General features: G+C 33.6%; 2 protein-coding genes across 2 annotated transcripts in view; one reads left to right on the top strand and one right to left on the bottom strand.

The window, feature by feature from the left end:
- The window catches only part of LOC120147214 (serine/threonine/tyrosine-protein kinase HT1-like), a 29,810-nt gene that overhangs the window by 235 nt on the left and 13,471 nt on the right, over window positions 1–16,104 (bottom strand). The gene's annotated exons all lie outside the window — the stretch shown is intronic.
- LOC120147217 (mediator of RNA polymerase II transcription subunit 11-like) lies at window positions 122–10,357 on the top strand. Its single transcript, XM_039160653.1, has 3 exons — window positions 122–223; window positions 9,775–9,891; window positions 10,070–10,357. The coding sequence occupies exons 1-3, from the start codon at window positions 170–172 to the stop codon at window positions 10,244–10,246; spliced, it is 348 nt and encodes a 115-aa protein (XP_039016584.1). The 5' UTR covers window positions 122–169; the 3' UTR covers window positions 10,247–10,357.

The raw sequence follows: 16,104 nt of genomic DNA on the forward strand, positions 1-16,104 counted from the left end.
ATGTCGATATTAATTATTTTGTCAAGTTATAACGAGGACTAAATCTGCAACAATGTATACCACAGAACCTACTATACAATTTGACATTTTTTTTGTTTCATTTTGTCACCAATTATTCCGTTAACAGGTGACTTTGGGTTTTGCTGGTTTGAAGAAGCGAGAAATTTCCATGGATTCTCCCACTCAAAACAGCTCCTTGCAGCGGCTTCAAAATGTGGAGAAGGTAACGAAATAACTTTCAATTTCTCTAAGGAAAGGAAAGCTAAGCTTTCCCCCCGAATAGGCAATTCTGAGAAAAGCTAGCTTTTTTGTTGTTTCGATTGGATACTGTCAACACACCTTTTCGTCCTACTAGAATTCAAACTCCTAAAGATAGGATAGAATTTTGCTAGGATTCAAAAAATAGGATAGAGTTCTACTATTATTTAAATTCCTAAAGATAGGATCTACAAGCACTATAAATAGCCATTGTAACTCACCATTTGAGGACACGATTTACACACAAAACACAGAGGAAAGCACGGAAAATACAAAGGCAAAGTTGTTGTAAACAATTCGAAAAGGAAATAAAAGGTAGCATCTTTTTTTTACATTGGTTCGTTCATTTCTCGCATGTGCACGTTATTTTTCTTGAGATTTGGTTCGAATAACCCAAAACGTGGGTTGCGTCGATGACTAAAAAAGAGTGGGATTTCGAAGTTTCGAACCTAGATCAACCCCCGAGGCGTGTTCATTTTTTTAAAATATTTAATTCTCCCCCGTAAATCATTTTTTTCCTACTTTATTATTCTTGTTATATATGCATATTATTTTCTATTAATTTTATTATATGTATATGTTTTTTTATTAGTATTATTATATATATATATATATATATATATATATATATATATATTATTTATATATTTCCTATTTTGCATGTATATATACGTATATTACTTTTGATTTTCTTTTATTATTATTATTATTTTACTTATATATATATATATATATATATTTTACTTTTTTATATATTTTACTCATTTATTTATCTATTTTTATATTTATCTTATATTTTATGTTTTTATATTCTTTTACTTGTTTTATTTATTTATTTGCATTATCATTTTATTTTTATTTAGTTGTTTGTTGTGCATATATTAGTGTTATTGTTTTTTTATTTTATATTCTATTCATTTTATATTTACTTTATTTCTTACTTAATCTCCTTATTTTATTTGTTTTACTTTATTTATTATTTATTCATCTCTTCTAACCCATATTTTGACTTTTAAAGGGTATATTTGTAAATCCGTCAAAGGTAAGTAATTTGGATTATTATTTTATCTTTTAATTTAACTTGTTATTTTTCTTAATTAAGACAACTGGAAATTACGTAGTACCGAAAGGGCGGTTCAAGGGTGCTAATCCTTCCTTGACCGTAACCGACTCCCGAGCCCCACATATTTCTGGTAAGACGCAGATCAGGTAAGAAATAGGGTATCCGATCAACCCATTTATCTTTAAATAAATGATCGGTGGCGACTCCAATCCATTTTCCTAAGTCGAAGCCCAATTCCGGGGCCCAACCGAAAGACGGTTGCGACAGCTTGGCGACTCCGCTGGGGACACAGGTAAGTGAGTCAGGCTAAGATAATTTCCAGTTGTCTTTTCAACGAAAAGGGTAAGTTTAAATTTTAAGGTAACATTTCGATCCTTATTGCTTACTTTTGATTATATTTTTTCGCGTAAATAGTTGTACTAACCGTTTTCTCAATGATTTCAGCCCTTAAAGTATTTTTTCATCTAAGGCTCTAAACCGAGCTCCAAACCCGTTTTAAGTGGGGGTGAAAGCGACGCATTCGTGTGAATTTATTCACCGCATATGCCTAGCAAGTAGCCTTCGGGATTCATACCTTATGTCTTCGTGTGAATTTATTCTCCGCATAGACATAAGGGAATGTGTCCTCTCGAGTTTAACTTAGTCCACATGAGCCTGTGATGGGTTTAGGACTAAGGGTCTGGCAAGCCCAAGGGGGCACCAACAAGGAGAACTCGGGTACCATTTTTAGCACCTAAACCTTGAGACTTTGAAGAATTAGAGCCTACCCCAAAACCTCATTTCAAACCTTAGGATGCCAGAATTATTTCATGCTTTACTTTCTGTTCAAAGCATGCGAACTAGATAAATATGCGGTTAGGACTTGTTCAAAATCAACTTGCGGGATAGAGATCATGTTCGGGTAGGAATAATAAGCATGTGAGGTAGATATCATGTGGGGTAGGACTTTCATTTTTATGATCGTTTTTGATTATTTTTCACCTCACTAACTCTTTTCATCTTTATTTTATTTTATTTTTTTATCATTTGCATCATTCGAAAGAGGTGTTGATCCACCAAAAACGTGTTTGTTAAAACTCGAATAATCTGAATCCATGGACAAAGGTGTTGTAATACAAGAGATGAAAATACAGAGGATAGTCTACAAGGCGACTATGTGTCACATTCAATCCAGAAGACGTGGTGCCCACAATTGAAGAGTATATCACTCTACTGCATTATAAAAGACCCAAAATGAACCGGGTCTACATCAAGCACAATGAAAGCTTATCTTTGAAGAACTGACTGGCAGAGGTTGCAGGGGCAAGATGAAGGTTATGTATCACGGAAGTCCCTTTGAACACAACAATGGCAAAATGATAGCTGAAATTGAAGACCATTGCCAGCGAATTCAAGAAACATATTAATGAACTTCACATAGTTCCTATCAATTAAGGGCTCCAATGACGAATTCGTTGGGAACAGGCTCAACAAAAGTTAATGCTCGAGATGCGATCATTCGAGACTTCTTGGACCAGTACAAAAAAACAACTCAACATTTTCACGGTTCATCCAGAGAGGCCGGAGCGGTTCGACAGGTTATTCAACCAGTGAAAGACGAAAGCAGAAGACTAGTCAACATGTCAGAAGCTGTCAGGATATTTTTTTCTCTTAAAAGATAAAATATTTTTGCCCCCAATAAGGATTATTCATAATAACAGTCACATTTCTTGGATCAATGCCTCGAACATTTCATGCATTCTTGCATTCTTGCATCTTCATCTACATTTTTAAGCATTTTTATAAACATGAAATTAAATCACGGAGGATTCGATGAAGTGGTATTAACCACATTACACCACATGGAAGCCAGATTTTAACAATTAAAGAAAAACTGAAATCAGTACAGGGGGAGCTGGATCAGCTGATTGTAGGACTAAGCCTGCCAGGATGATCTGAGAAAAGAGTACCCATCTCCTAAGGGCTACGATGTTGAAGTTGTTGCCACATAAGGATTCCCAAACATTCTTCTGAAAACTGTAAGGCGCTTGCCGAAGAAGGGGGCATGGCATATACCATTTGCACTTAGAGGATTATTTTGTTTGAACACATCTTTTAAACGATTGAATTCATGTTACTTTCTAAGGTGGAGCAATTGAACAAATTTTAATCTTTAGTTCTATGAATATTAAATGAATTGAGGATTCTTTTAATTCTTCAAGAATTATAGATTTTTGACATATGACAAGATTAGACCTTTCTTACCCTGTCTCAAACCCTAGAATAAAACACCTTGATTCTTTACCCAAAATAACTCATTGTCATTATCAAAAAACCAAATTTTGACATTACCTCCATTTGAAATTCTTGAACATTACCTTTATTTTTTTGATACACCCACACCTTTCTTTGAGTCAATAAGATCACACAACTGTCTTTTTAGACTCAAAATTAACCTTTTTTACCATTAAAACCCAAGGCATTGAGTTGTTCATTTGAACATGAGCATTCTTCCAAGATACAGTTTGGGGCATCTCGCCAGGAGCCTGAACATTGAGACATGTTGGGAGCAAGGAGCAGAAAAAATAATTCATTCGAAATAATTCTATCATGCATTAATTGCACTGTTTTCATGTGAATAGAATTAATCCTGAAAATCTATCCCCCTGGGGACACCTCTTCTGTGAAGACTTACATGTATGAAATGATGAACGGCTTTCTTTCTTTATCCCTTCACAACAGGAGAAATATATATCCCTTGCGTCCCCTTTTGAGCCTATAGTATTTTTTTTCTTCTGATTCAACCCTAACCAAGGATCACCCACCACACTGGGGGGCAAAGTGGAGAAAATCTGCTCACATGAGTGAAGACATTGATTCAGAGGAGATACCGAAAGGTGAACCAAATGCCAAGTGCGATGATTCAATCAGAACAAAAAAGGGCAAAAAGAAAAAAAAAAGAAGCAAAAAAGGAAAAAACAAGAACAAAAAAGAAAGAACAAAAATAAAAAAGGGAACAAAAAGTACATGCAAAATTCCCTAAAGACAAATGGTGCATCAAGCTTCAATGAGATTGATCAAGCACAATCATTCCCGAATCACTGAATCCCTTCACTCAAAGATCATAGAGCATCAAGAGAAAGAGACATTTTGAGCAAGACAAGATTGATGGCATCAGAATGAATTGATCCTTGGTTCAATACCCTGAAACACTTATTTGGGCCTATTTATCCTTTTCTTTCCTAACCACGAACCCTGGCCTACATTATGTGCCTTAAAAGTCCCTTCTAATCATACATGGATTTCTAAACAGAAGAGACTATCTTCAGATTTCATCCCGCCCATCAGGATTAATCTTTGTTTGCAAAAAAACAATGTAATTAATGTATGGTAGAGAAAAAATAACAAAGGGGGGTTCAAGACGTAAATCCTGAATAACGTCTTGAAACCAAAGGAGGATTCGAGTTGAAAACCTGAAAAGGCGACTCGAATATAAAAATTGTGCAACTGAAGCGATCACACAAAATCCTTGATAAGGCATCGCACAATCCGAGTGTGACAACGAAGGTTGGGAGTCAGAGAACACTTCCAGTAGAGAAGCATGCAAGCTACCCCATCAATCCTTTGAGCATCAAATGCCAAACCTTTGACCAAACACAATGACCTGAGACTTTTTATCCTTTCCTTACTTGACCATCTCTCAAAGATAGCTTTGATCTTGACACTTGTCAAATAGCTATAATTTAGTGAAGGATTAACATTATAATTAATTCTTTGATATCCAATGAACTCTAGTTTTATGATTTGTCTCAATTGTAAAACCGTGAAAGGGGCAATATTTTTAAAACTTGGGATTAAACATTTTTTGAAACTCTTTTAATTGATATTAAAAGAGAAAGAAAAACATTTTTTTCAAACAAGACAGTCTCTCTAGAGTGGATCTTGGTAAATGACATGTGACTCTTAGACACAAAACTCATGCTCAGAATCAATGCTGAAGCAAGAAATGAGGAACATTTGGGGCATCTTTGAAGATTCAACATGAAATATTGGAGCATTTTTTTAGGCATCTTTGGGGATTCAACATCCTAATGCGAATTATCAGGCCTTTTTCAAGAGATAAAATATAACCAATTCATGTTATATGCATCTTATGCATACATTTTAGAGCATCATTTTTTCCCACATACATAATTTTTGCAGATTTTAAAGTCAAGTTTCGACTTCAAGACGAAGGATACTCGAATCAAAAGCACCTTTAAAGATTTATGTTGGTTGCTTAACTCAGCAGCAAGAAGCTACACTTCAACCAATTTGACATATTGAAAGATCGACAGATCTTAGAATCAACTTCAGACGAGTTCGAGAGATAATTCAGAATCGATCCAGTTCGTATTTTCAAGTTGGATTTCAACTTCACGACGAAGGATATCCAATTCCTGGCTCAACTTCACGACGAAGGGGCCACCCACGATTTCAACTTCACTACGAAGGGAATCGTGCTCATCATTGTCTCTCTTGAGACAGTTTCCCTTGAAACAAACTTTGTCTCTCTTGAGACAGTTTCCCTTGAAACAAAATTTTGTCTCCCTTGAGACAGTTTCTCCTGAAACATAAACATTGAAAACATTTCCCTAGAAATGAATTTCGTCTCTCTTGAGATAATTTCCCTTGAAACAAATTTTGTCTCCCTTGAGACAGCTTCTCTTGAAACACAAAACCTTTGAGATTGTTTCCCTCGAAACAAATTTTGTCTCCCATGAGACAGTTTCTCTTGAAACACAAAATCTTTGAATTTATCTCCCTTAAAACAAAATTTCGTTTCTCATGAAACAACAGATATCTTTGAAATCGTTTCCCTTGAAACGAATTATGTCGCTTTTGAGGCAATTTCTCTTGAAGCGTCATCTTTGAATATGTTTTCATTGGAACTAATTTCATCTCCCCGTGAGACAATTTCTTTTGGAACTAAGTTTTATCTCTCTTGAGACAGTTTTTCTTAAAACAAAATTTTGTCTCCCTTAAGACCGTTTCCCTTGAAAAAACAGATATCTTTGAGATCGTTTCCCTTGAAACGAATTCTATCTGTTTCAAGACAACTTCTTTTGAAGCATCATTTGAATTGTTACACTCAGCTCAGGCACATACTTGAGATGGTCGAGAAGCATTTCTCAAATCAAAAATAGAATGTGCACATCAGATTTGAACATTTGAAGAATTCAAGATCAGGGATCAAAATTTGAAGATTCAAGAATCAAGATTCCAGACAGGCAACTAGAGATCGAGATTTCTCTCCAGAGCCCCAAGATAACATATGTTGCATATGTATTTTAGGCACACCTAAGAGCATTGCATCCATAGCATCACATATATGCATAACTTTTTCAGGTTTTAGCTAGAGTCAATTTCAACTTCGCGGCGAAGGATATTGCACTCAAAGCGACACAATTTGCTCGAGAGTGGATTTCAACTTCACGACGAAGGATATCTAGCTCGAAGCTAAACTTCACAATAAAGGGGTCTCCACGGTTTCAACTTCACGGCGAAGGGAATTGTGTCCACCCGCAACATACAATACTTGGATTTCAACTTCACGACGAAGGATATTCAAGTCAAGGCTCAACTTCACAACGAAGGGGCCATCCGCGATTTCAACTCCACGACGGAGGATATCGTGGCACTCGAGACAACACAAGTTCAACTTCACAACGAAGGGACGGCTGGTTGTCAACAAACAACTTCTCAATTTCAGAGCCAATTTCAACTTCACAACGAAAGATATTGGACTCCAGACAACGCAAGTTCAACTTCACGACGAAGGGACCGCTGCTTGTCAACAAAATTTCATTCAGATTCAATTTCAACTTCACAGCGAAGGATATTGGACTCCAGACAACGCAAGTTCAACTTCACGACGAAGGGACCGCTGGTTGTCAACAACAACTTCCCAATCTCAGAGCCAATTTCAACTTCACAACGAAGGATATTGGACTCCAGACAATGCAAGTTCAACTTCACGACGAAGGGACCGCTGCTTGTCAACAACAACTTTCCAATCTCAGAGCCAATTTCAACTTCACGAAGGATATTGGACTCCAGACAACGCAAGTTCAACTTCACGACGAAGGGACCGCTGCTTGTCAACAAAATTTCATTCAGAGCCAATTTCAACTTCACAGCGAAGGATATTGGACTCCAGACAATGCAAGTTCAACTTCACGACGAAGGGACCGCTGCTTGTCAACAACAACTTTCCAATCTCAGAGCTAATTTCAACTTCACAACGAAGGATATTGGACTCCAGACAACGCAAGTTCAACTTCACGACGAAGGGACCGCTGCTTGTCAACAAAATTTCATTCAGAGCCAATTTCAACTTCACAGCGAAGGATATTGGACTCCAGACAATGCAAGTTCAACTTCACGACGAAGGGACCGCTGTTTGTCAACAACAACTTCCCAATCCCAGAGCCAATTTCAACTTCACAACGAAAGATATTGCACTCCAGACAACGCAAGTTCAACTTCACGACGAAGGGACCGCTGCTTGTCAACAAAATTTCATTCAGATTCAATTTCAACTTCACAACGAAGGATATTGGACTCGAGACAACACAAGTTCAACTTCACAACGAAGGGACGGCTGGTTGTCAACAAACAATTTCCCGGTTCCAGAGCCAATTTCAACTTCACTACGGAGGATATTGGACTTGGAACAATGCTACTTACTTGGATTTCAACTTCACGACGAAGGATATCCAACTCAAAGAAAGATTATCTGCCATCAAAATTGTCGAGTTCGACTCCATTCAGCTCGATGACACATCAATCACACTACTTTCCGGTTGCAGTCGAGGTTTTCAAGTCGAGAAGAGGACCTGGGTTAGCCGTGCCTTAGTGACAAGCAACCATTTTCAAACAAGCTTAAGTCAAGAAAAAGCTATCTGTCAATGAAGATTTCTGAGTTCGATTCCGATCCAAGGTCTTTAAACCGAGAAGAAGACCGAAGGGTAACGGGAAGCCACGTGCTGATTCAAATTCCGAACTACGGCTTTAATTTCATATCATTTCAAGATGAACTCGACTTCACGATGGAGGAGTCATCCGTAACTCAATTCGACAAGGAGTTATTGAAACATCAGAGTCAATTTTCAACTCCACCGAACGAAAAGTGTGTCTTTTAATCTTTGCCCTATCCCCGTTACACGACTATGGGCAAAGAGGGGCAGCTGTCAACACACCTTTTCGTCCTACTAGAATTCAAACTCCTAAAGATAGGATAGAATTTTGCTAGGATTCAAAAAATAGGATAGAGTTCTACTATTATTTAAATTCCTAAAGATAGGATCTACAAGCACTATAAATAGCCATTGTAACTCACCATTTGAGGACACGATTTACACACAAAACACAGAGGAAAGCACGGAAAATACAAAGGCAAAGTTGTTGTAAACAATTCGAAAAGGAAATAAAAGGTAGCATCTTTTTTTACATTGGTTCGTTCATTTCTCGCATGTGCACGTTATTTTTCTTGAGATTTGGTTCGAATAACCCAAAACGTGGGTTGTGCCGATGACTAAAAAAGAGTGGGATTTCGAAGTTTCGAACCTAGATCAACCCCCGAGGCGTGTTCATTTTTTTAAAATATTTAATTCTCCCCCGTAAATCATTTTTTTCCTACTTTATTATTCTTGTTATATATGCATATTATTTTCTATTAATTTTATTATATATGTATATATGTTTTTTTATTAGTGTTATTATATATATATATATATATATTATTTATATATTTCCTATTTTGCATGTATATATACGTATATTACTTTTGATTTCTTTTTATTATTTTATTATTTTACTTATATATATATATATATGTTTTTACTTTTTATATATTTTACTCATTTATTTATCTATTTTTATATTTATCCTATATTTATGTTTTTATATTCTTTTACTTGTTTTATTTATTTATTTGCATTATCATTTTATTTTTTTAGTTGTTTGTTGTGCATATATTAGTGTTATTGTTTTTTTTATTTTATATCTATTCATTTTATATTTACTTTATTTCTTACTTAATCTCCTTATTTTATTTGTTTTACTTTATTTATTATTTATTCATCTCTTCTAACCCATATTTTGACTTTTAAAGGGTATATTTGTAAATCCGTCAAAGGTAAGTAATTTTGGATTATTATTTTATCTTTTAATTTAACTTGTTATTTTTCTTAATTAAGACAACTGGAAATTACGTAGTACCGAAAGGGCGGTTCAAGGGTGCTAATCCTTCCTTGACCGTAACCGACTCCCGAGCCCGACATATTTCTGGTAAGACGCAGATCAGGTAAGAAATAGGGTATCCGATCAACCCATTTATCTTTAAATAAATGATCGGTGGCGACTCCAATCCATTTTCCTAAGTCGAAGCCCAATTCCGGGGCCCAACCGAAAGACGGTTGCGACAGATACGGAGAATAATTAGGGTTTTGGAGCTGGCTGGGGGTGTCATGGATGAACTCGCGAACCCAACGGGTCCCAGGAAAGAATTTATCAACAATCATTGCCGTGAATTCATGAAGATGATCAAGGTTCCTGCTTTGTTCTGCTATATCATTTTTCTTAAACTTAAATTTACTGATAAGATTTGAATTAGGGTTTGAATTGTTAGTTTTAAAGTTCGGGTTAAATTAATATTGAATTAGAGCATTACGTATCAGTTTTTAAAGGTGGAAATTTTCCAATACTTAACACATTTAAAATGCCCAGGACATCCAAGTGACATTGAGGGATGAAATCAAGAGTGCCTGCGAGTATCGCCCATTTGAGAAGTGTGATTATAGTTCGAGAATATCGAATGAGATCTGTTTAAAGAAACTCAAATACGTGATCTCCCAGTTGGATGCGATGAAACAAACCATCAATGAATATCAAACTACCATTTAAAAGATGCAATGCTAGGAGTTAGATAGACTGCTTACTTGCTAGGTGTCTTAGTGAACAGCATGGTAAAGCTGACCTGTGGTGTATGCAATTATGAATCCTCAAAATGCATTAATTTTGTCTCTTATATCCTTCATTGAATTTTGTTATGAGATTTTTGTACGTTTGGTATTTTTTATTGCAGAACGAAAGTTTCACTGTTCTTTTAGCTTACCTCTAAGCTTTATTATGTGGTTTGGAGGTTGTTGAGAGTTTGTGCTAGAGTTTCTTATTCTTAAAAACCATTTTGTTGTTGAAGTATATTTCAGCTTATGGCTTCACCGTAGATCGAAGTGGAACTATAAAGCCACTATGCTTAGGTGGGTCGTGGGTACTATTCCTTCATAGTTTACTGAGTTCATTGAGTGTAACTCGATGCCAACATAAATAAGGTTCCATTCTGATCTTTTATAGCTTTATTGTTTCTTGATTTCAAGTTCTAGTTATTCTTGTACCTTCTGCAGCCTTCTCGTGTCTTTCAAGTCTCCTCTCCCAAAGCATGCAGTGATGTTTATCTTCAGTTGGTTTCAAGAAGTTGAATGCTGGTTAATGAGCCTTGCATTTGTGCCATAGAGCCTCATTCAGGGCCATAGCTTTTATCACACTGTTGTACAAGAAATAGTCATAATTGAGTATAATGCAAGTTCGGTTCAGTATTTCATTTCAGTTATCAAGGTTTCAGTTTCATAAGGCGTGCTGCAGAGGGCTAAATATCATTGTTGCATAAGAAAGCCACGGGAAAAAAGATGATGTTCTTCTCTTCTTATGAAACGTTAGTCTTCGAAACCTAAAAATTTGATTTGACTGAGTTCATTCATTTCTTTCATATTTTGTTTCATTTCTTGGATCCATTCCCATAAGAATTTAGATGTTCAAGATCTTATTTGCTTTTCAAGTTTAATATCTAATTAACATATAATAAATATCCTCCTAGCTTAAATCGGAGGGCAACAAAATTTAGAGGTAAGACTTTTCCCGAACAAATTTAGAGAGAAAGGGTCTATTGTCTGCAACTGTAAGCTTCACTGCATTTATGACTATCTGCTTCTGCTTAATTGACTTAGTTTTTGTGTTTTGAATGAAATGGTATGTATGGGTCTGGTTTTGAATACCTTGGGAATTTTTTTTGGGGAGGGGGAATGTTTTGGCCTATAGCCGATTGAGGTGGACAAATCTTGAAGAAATTTTCTCCTGAATTCTGAAAATTAGGAATGATTGACAAGGATCGAACAAGAAAACCCGGTTTTTGTTTGAAAATTATTTTGATGTTTTGTTGATTTTATTCCAATTATGCTAAGAAGAGAATGAGGTAGAGCTAACAAGAACTAATTCATAGCATGACTGCATGAGCATGGTTCTACTTTTAAGTTGTGCACTGCACAGGGACAGAACTAGATGGACTTTATTTTTTGGTCCATTGACAATTTAGGTCCCGAAAAGTTTAAATATTAGTTAAATTAATCTTTGCCTCCTAACTTTTGGGTTTAAATACTTAAATAGATCCTTGTTTTTTTTAAAGTTAGGCAATTTAGTCCCTCCCATGGTTTGATCTTAGTTCCGTCCCTGGTTGTGCATACACTTTCAATGTATAACTGCATCTGCATCATGATCTTTCAATGTAGTTAACACTAGATAATTAATCGATACTTTATTCAGATAGAACGCTTGCATATACATATATCTCAAACATTTTTTCCAGATATCATGTTGCTTTCATATGGCATCTGCTGAGATTATTCATTTATTTATAAATCTTGTACCGTGGCCCCCAAGGATATTCTTGAATCATATGGCGAATTAATTTAATTGTGATGAGTATTTTCCTTATTATTCATTAAGATGTACCCTGTCTAAATCAGAAACTTTGAACTTTCAGATCTTAGCTTAGGGTATCTCTCAAGCTTTGTAGAAGGATTTGTACTAAAAGATTCTCAGATTTTCTGCTTAAATCACTCCGGAAACCAGTACTTTTTTTTACATAGATTTAAGTGATTATAAGATAATATTTGTACATAATATTTTTTAATCATTAACATCATACACGCTATGTAAGCGCAGTTGTTCGAATCGGGGCTTCTGAAATCTTATGATTAAGTTAATTAATAATTATAAAAGTTAGTTGGTTTGATTATTATATAAAAAGGTTGATTAAGTCAAGTTAGAAAAATTAAATTGATGGAATTAAAGGATTTGCTCCTTAAACATGCCACTGCCATTTCCACCAACCTTATTTGATTATTATGTAATATTTTTACGTGTAAAGAGGGACAGTACAGTGGGACAAACAGGGACAGGTCGAAAGAGTAGGTTCCATAACACCGGTAAAGCGACTACCCAACTGCAACCCTAAACGACGACGAATCATAACAGAACCATACGATGGAAACTGTCAGAACTCTTGATTACTGTACACCCTTTCACTCAAATTAATACCCGCATCGCACTCGAATACACACCCCTAGACACCAGCCAACCCCTAAACTATGATTTTTGTGTCATTCTGATCATTAAACTTTAAAAGTTATAGAATGGTCATTAGATTTGTTGAAAATTTACAATTTGATCACTCCACCTTTACGTACCGTTAAGTGGATCATATGGCACATTAACTCATTGGTTAATATTTTATTTGACCCCTTGATTATAATTAAAAAGTTATTTTAATATTTTCTAATATTTTTAAGAATGATTTTTAAAAAATATAAGAAATTTTAATTTTAAATAATTATAATTCATTTTTAGAATTATAAAATTATTTTTTGAAATTATAATTTTATATAACTTTTAAAAAATGTATGGCAGTTGCAAAGTTCTTAACAATAAGACTTAACAAAAACAAGGGTAAAGAATACTAATGGTCACTGAACTTTTCCAATGCTTTCATTTCTGTCCCCCAACTTTTAAAACTTGCAATACAGTCCCCCAACTTTTAGTCTGTTTGCATTATGGTCCCCCAACAGTTACGTCGGGGACCATATTGTAAACAGACTAAATGTTGGGGGATCATATTCCAAATAGACTAAATATTTGGGGATGGTATTACAAGTTTAAAAAGTTGGGGACCTAAATGAAAGCTTTAGAAAAGTTCAATGACCATTACTATACTTTACCCTTAAAAGGGTTATATCATTAGTTTTTAATTCTACAATCAAAAATTTTAATTTTTTATTAAATTAATTATGTACTATTTTAATGCTAATATGAAAACAATCTTTTTATTTCTTGTCTGATGATATAACATTTGTTAATTTTTCTCTTTTTATTCTATTCGAAGATATTGAATTTCATCTGAAATTTAAAAATTATTTTAAAATACTATAAGTACACTTATCGAACCCATGCCATAATTTCAAGTAAGACGGATACTCGAAAAATTGTTTCCTGTTTTTAACTTTTAACTAAATAATAAGATTAAATTATTTTATATTAAGATTAGAATAATTAATTATACACATGTAATTAATCAGTTTGGATATCCAAAAACTAATAATCAAGTCAACCTTAATAGCCACCACGAGCTCCATCGTCCATCATCACTTCACTACAACCAAATCTGCAACGAAAGAGAGCATATTCACAAAGAATTAAAAGAAGAAAAGAAAAGAGGAAATCGAAATCGAAAAAGAAGAGAGGGAGAGAAACTTATATCATTTGAGTTCTCGGGTTCCTTATACTTAGAGCACAACCTTTTGAATCCCGATGGTGAACGTGTACCCCACGCAGAATAGAGCAATATACTTCAAAATTAATAAAATCCGTCGACGGGCAACAAAGATAAGAAAATATATATTTTTTTTAAAAAAATTGTCATTTTGGACTCAGCTTACATCTTTAGAGGAAGAATGAGTTGATAGTTGTAATCAAGGCATATTTAACTTGTTTTTAGAACATACACGTGTCCATCTTGATATTTGAATTTTCTCGATTAATTACTCATTTGATTGATTGTGTTCATTCTAAAATTTTATTTGTATCCGCCTCGTATAAAAAAATTTATGCTATATGTGATCACCCTAAAAGATAATTTTTATATATGTCAATGTTATAATAACCAAGTTTCATTCAGGCTAACAAGGACCATCAAAGTCGTTAATAGATATTTATGACTTTGATAAAATCATCAACATCTCTTTACAATATTAACTTAAAAAGATTCACAATTACCAACAACGTAGAATAACTTTACATAATATAGTGTTTATCATGAAATTCTGTTTGTGTCTACCTTATTTAAAAATGTTATGTTATTAACATACATGTACTCACCCTACAAAATATTTCGGGATCCCCACTAATTTTAATTTATAAGTTTTAAAAAATAGTAATCACCAAGTAATTCATCCTATTTATTTTGTATATCTAAAACTATCGTCACCAAAATTCTTCCAATATGAAATGTCAAAGAAATAACTAAAGCTTGGGATATTTGTATTTGACCAATCTGCTTTGGTTTTAGGTTTAATTAGCTATCCTATAGCCTTATCGGTTATTTCGTGGAGAAATTAAAATATCATTTATTTCTCTTGAGGTGTATAAATATAATATTTCATATTTTAATTCTTAATAATAATAGCTGCACTTGATTTATTTGATTAACTAATTAAAAGAATACTTTATTTTTAAATCTCATTCTTGGTAAAAGCTTATTATTTATTTATTTATTTATTTTGTTAGAAAAATGTTGATAGAGATTAATACAACTTTTTTCAATAAAAAATGTTAAGATCATATGTGTGAAGCATGATATAAATGTAATTCTCCAATATACCCCCATAGATTAATTAATAAATAAAAAAAATACTTTTTTATCAAAAAAAATAAACTAATTATTTTTACTTAATTTTGGTCGGTGCATACCTTGAAATAGCGAGTGAGGTTATCATTTTCCTATTAGGAAATTCCTTTAATGAGGTGAAAGACTAATATCTTATGGTTAAGTTAAGGGTAAAGTAGAGTAATGGTCACTGAATTTTTCTAAACCTTTCATTTAGGTCCTCTAACTTTTAAAATTTGTAATACAATCCCCCAACATTTATTCTGCTTGCAATATGGTCCCCAACATAATGGGGACCATATTGCAAGCGGAATAAATGTTGGGGATTGTATTACAAATTTTAAAAGTTAGGGGAGCTAAATGAAAGCTTTAGAAAAATTCAGTGACCATTAGTATACTTTACCCTAAAAACAATCAATACACAAAAATCTGTCACAAAACCAAACAATGCGGGACAGATTACATACACAACTTATCTTCCATAAACAAATACGCAATTGAAATTGTTTTTTATTTTCATATATTTTAAAAATATTGAGATTTAAGATTTTTTAAAATTAATATTTAAAAATATTAGAAAATATCAAAAATATTATAATTGATGGGTCAAATCAAAAATTAATTATTAAGTTAACATGCAACATCATTCTTTTAATAACAAATAATATCAGTGTAACCAAAATATAACTTTTTCATAAATTTAATGATGAGGTTATAATTACTAAATGTTTAACAATCAAAACAAAATCATAGTTTAGAGGTTATTGATATATTTTATTATTTTTTGTAATGCTGTTAGTGTATCCAAATAGCTAATAATGTCAACTTTTAATATTATAAAAAGGCCTAGATTTTTCATCTTTATTTAATCATATAATTTTATATGAAAATATATTGAATCATGTTCAATATACAATAAATTAAAATATCAGCTGAACATTTGATATATTTATTTTTTTAAAATGTGTATATTTTTTTATTCTAGGTAATTATAAAATAGTATTTATTCAAAATACTCTCAATCATTTGACAATAAATGCTCAAACAT

This window comes from Hibiscus syriacus, unplaced genomic scaffold (genome assembly GCF_006381635.1).
Source record: "Hibiscus syriacus cultivar Baekdansim isolate YM2019G1 unplaced genomic scaffold, ASM638163v2 tig00110933_pilon, whole genome shotgun sequence".
NCBI classification, from domain to species: domain Eukaryota; kingdom Viridiplantae; phylum Streptophyta; class Magnoliopsida; order Malvales; family Malvaceae; genus Hibiscus; species Hibiscus syriacus.

Coding starts and splice junctions, on each gene's coding strand:
- LOC120147217 (XM_039160653.1), top strand. CDS start 170: ATGGATTCTCCCACTCAAAACAGCTCCTTGCAGCGGCTTCAAAATGTG. Junction 224..9,774: donor GGCTTCAAAATGTGGAGAAG/GTAACGAAATAA, acceptor CGACAGATACGG/AGAATAATTAGGGTTTTGGA. Junction 9,892..10,069: donor AATTCATGAAGATGATCAAG/GTTCCTGCTTTG, acceptor TAAAATGCCCAG/GACATCCAAGTGACATTGAG.